The sequence below is a fragment of the Alexandromys fortis genome, unplaced genomic scaffold, assembly GCF_014885135.2.
Source record: "Alexandromys fortis isolate MF-2015 unplaced genomic scaffold, M_Fortis_MF-2015_v1.1 scaffold_291, whole genome shotgun sequence".
In the NCBI taxonomy this organism is placed as follows: Eukaryota; Metazoa; Chordata; class Mammalia; order Rodentia; family Cricetidae; genus Alexandromys; species Alexandromys fortis.
This window is the reverse complement of record NW_026068163.1, coordinates 1,213,576-1,214,120: the sequence shown is the minus strand read 5'-3', so window position 1 is coordinate 1,214,120 and position 545 is coordinate 1,213,576. Positions and strand designations below refer to the sequence as shown.

General features: G+C 54.3%; 1 protein-coding gene across 1 annotated transcript; it reads left to right on the top strand.

The window, feature by feature from the left end:
- Window positions 1-5: 5 nt before the first annotated feature.
- On the top strand, window positions 6-542 carry LOC126491930 (integumentary mucin A.1; the record flags this gene model as incomplete). Its single annotated transcript, XM_050127916.1, has 1 exon — window positions 6-542. A coding segment is annotated over one exon (537 nt), but the record flags the coding sequence as incomplete, so codon positions are not given.
- Between the last annotated feature and the right edge of the window lie 3 nt (window positions 543-545).

The window sequence follows — 545 nt, the reverse complement described above, 5'->3', positions numbered from 1 at the left end:
CTGAGATCACCACCACTCCTGAGATCACCACCACTCCTGAGATCACCACCACTCCTGAAATCACCACCACTCCTGAGATCACCACCACCACTGAGATCACCACCACTCCTGAGATCACCACTACTGAGATCACCACCACTCCTGAGATCACCACCACTGAGATCACCACTACTCCTGAGATCACCACCACTCCTGAGATCACCACCACTGAGATCACCACCACTCCTGAGATCACCACCACTACTGAGATCACCACCACTGAGATCACCACCACTCCTGAGATCACCACCACTCCTGACACCACCACCACTGAGATCACCACCACTCCTGAGATCACCACCCCTGAGATCACCACCACTCCTGACATCACCACCACTGAGATCACCACCACTCCTGAGATCACCACCACTGAGATCACCACCACTCCTGAGATCACCACCACTCCTGACGTCACCACTACTGAGATCACCACCACTCCTGAGATCACCACAACTGAGATCACCACTACTCCTGAGATCACCACCACCCCTGAGATCACCACCACT